The following is a 2,399-nucleotide window of genomic DNA, read 5'->3' as shown; positions in this document are numbered from 1 at the left end:
GAGTATAACATTATAACATGATATAAAATTCAAAAAAGTTGATTTTACATGATATTGCCCCTTTAATTAGCATCTCAGGTGTATTTAATCTGCAAACAGCTGGAGGTTCCCGGTGCAAAAGTTTCATAGAGTTACAGAAATCACTTGATGCTGCCATTGCCTCAAAAGGTTGTGCTTTCCTCATGGCCTGTTTCATTAGTTAGTTTTAAAAATAATAATTCTGTTGAATCAAAATTTTTCTCAGAAGTTTACTTTCATCAGTTTCAAGGTATTTCAATAATGATGGTGGGTTTTTAATCAAATAATGGCGTAAAACAAATTAATCTGCTTCTCTATAAAGTATAATTGAGTAAATAAGAAAAACTGAAAAGTTTGTAAAACTTTGCACAACCTGGCAGGGAACTAATATACAAAATCCATGCTGAAGGATTTGAAGGCTGAAAGGACCAGGCAGAGCAGATAAAAACATTAAAAACAGGAGAAAACATTTCTCATTACGATGAGCAGAGGCAAACTTTTACCGGCCCCTCTTTCTGTTTCATATATAATGATAATAAAGAAGGAAGGTGTCAAATTGTTCCGTTACTCAGTGAAACTACAATGAGGTGGTCCGCGTGTGAAAATATATCAGAAAATTGGGACATGAAAAATGCTGTGCTGCWCTGCAGAGCCCCTTTACATCTCGCATTTTTAAACCACTTTCAAATATCAGCCGCGCTGCTGACTGAGTGAAAATCCCAAAGCAATTTTCCCCACGGAAATGGATCTCTATTGATCCTTGTACTGAATTAATTGGATTCATGTCATGTCTGTGTAGAAATCAAATCACAGCAGAGCACATGTGTATTCGAGTCGGTGTGTGTTGCCTTGTTCTGTGCTTGAATGGGGTGTGTAGGTGTGGATATGGTGATTATGTCCTTATGGGCAGCTGTAGCAATCAATAAGTCATCCAATCGCCATAGATTTGTATTACGATGGTGTTGCCGCCTTTGATCAAGGTCAGGACTTGCGATGTGTAGTAATAATAAAATACAGGTACACAATTTATGCTGCCACTGCCAATATAGTGAGGCTACATTATTGTTTATGCAACTCTAGAGGCCCAATTGGTTTTCTATCAGATCTGTCCACAGTGTGAACACTATAATACACAGATGGAATGGGCCTGAATCCCATCACCAGCTCACTGTAGCTTTAATCTTCCTGGCCTGAAATCGAACCCCTTACTTATAATATAAGATTCATCAGTTTACTGTCAGTGTAAGTTAGCCGTGTACCTTCGGAGGCGTCCCTTGAGTCGGAGCGTTCCTCGATGCCGTCTTTGTCGGGGTCTCCTGAAGCAGCCGAGGATGTCGCAGGAAGCCCCTCTTTCACAGAACGAGCCGAAGCGTCGGGCTTGGCTGCCGAGTCCCTGGAAGGTACGCAAACATTAGCACAGTTAAACCAACACTGAGCGCTGTGTGCCTCATCACAAGTTCATTTCAGTGAGAAGAAGGGGAGGCTGAGTGTGCACGGTGGTGGGAGTCAGGGTAGTTCCTGGGAAATGAAGAATATGGAAGCACACTCCCTACAGTCTGACAGGACACATGTTGCTTTTAGCAAATTACTGGGATGTTTCTGAAGTGGTTCTACTTTGTTTGTTTATGAATGCCCATGAGTACCCATTTTTTGAGCCCATATGAGAAACTACACATAGCTCCACAATAATAATACCTTTACCACTCTTCTTTTATTCCTTTTTTTTATTTCTTGTTTATATGTACATATGTACAAGAAAGAATACAGGCTTGGGACAGTAAAATGCCAGTGTTAATTTAACACCCACAGTGTTAATTTCAACACCAACAAAGTGTCTATACGTGTCCACACTCACTGGTGTTAAAATAACATTTGTGAAAGTGTTAAATTTTAACACCCTTTTTTTTTTTAACACAAACCAGTGTTTAATATTCAACAATACTGGGTGTGACATTAACATTTCAACAGTGTTAAAATCAAGTGTTAAAAGTAACACCAGTGTATTACTATGATCATTAACAAAGGAAATTGTGGCGTTAAAAAGGTTAACAGACACCACAAGGTGTCAATACACCATATATTTGAGTGTAAATTTAACACTCAGAGTTAACATCAAACTCTTTGTAGTGTCACATTAACACTGCTCAGCAGTTAGTAGAGAAGTATAATGGAGTCACCCTTCACACACCAGGATATACCTCTCACTTATGGTGTCGATTTTTGGCCAATAACACAAACTTAAAGTTGAACAACTTGATAAAACTGAACAAGAAAACAACCAGAACAACTAATTTTTACTCTCCTAAACTTCTTTAACAGCCATAAACACACAAAAACATCATTTCTGCAAGATTTCTCAGCAAGGAATGCTGGGTAAATAC

At 38.7% G+C, this 2,399-nt stretch overlaps 1 protein-coding gene across 1 annotated transcript in view; it reads right to left on the bottom strand.

Annotated features, from left to right (window-relative positions):
- Positions 1–2,399, bottom strand: part of LOC106533645 (rho guanine nucleotide exchange factor 10-like protein) — a gene marked incomplete at its 5' end in the record, with an annotated part of 88,727 nt that overhangs the window by 81,463 nt on the left and 4,865 nt on the right. The window contains 1 exon segment of the mRNA XM_014030043.1: positions 1,278–1,411. Coding sequence (XP_013885497.1) covers positions 1,278–1,411 — 134 coding nt within the window.

This window comes from Austrofundulus limnaeus, unplaced genomic scaffold (genome assembly GCF_001266775.1).
Source record: "Austrofundulus limnaeus strain Quisiro unplaced genomic scaffold, Austrofundulus_limnaeus-1.0 Scaffold990, whole genome shotgun sequence".
Lineage (NCBI taxonomy): Eukaryota > Metazoa > Chordata > Actinopteri > Cyprinodontiformes > Rivulidae > Austrofundulus > Austrofundulus limnaeus.
Note: the sequence above shows the minus strand (reverse complement) of the source record. Positions and strands in the feature narration are given on the sequence as shown.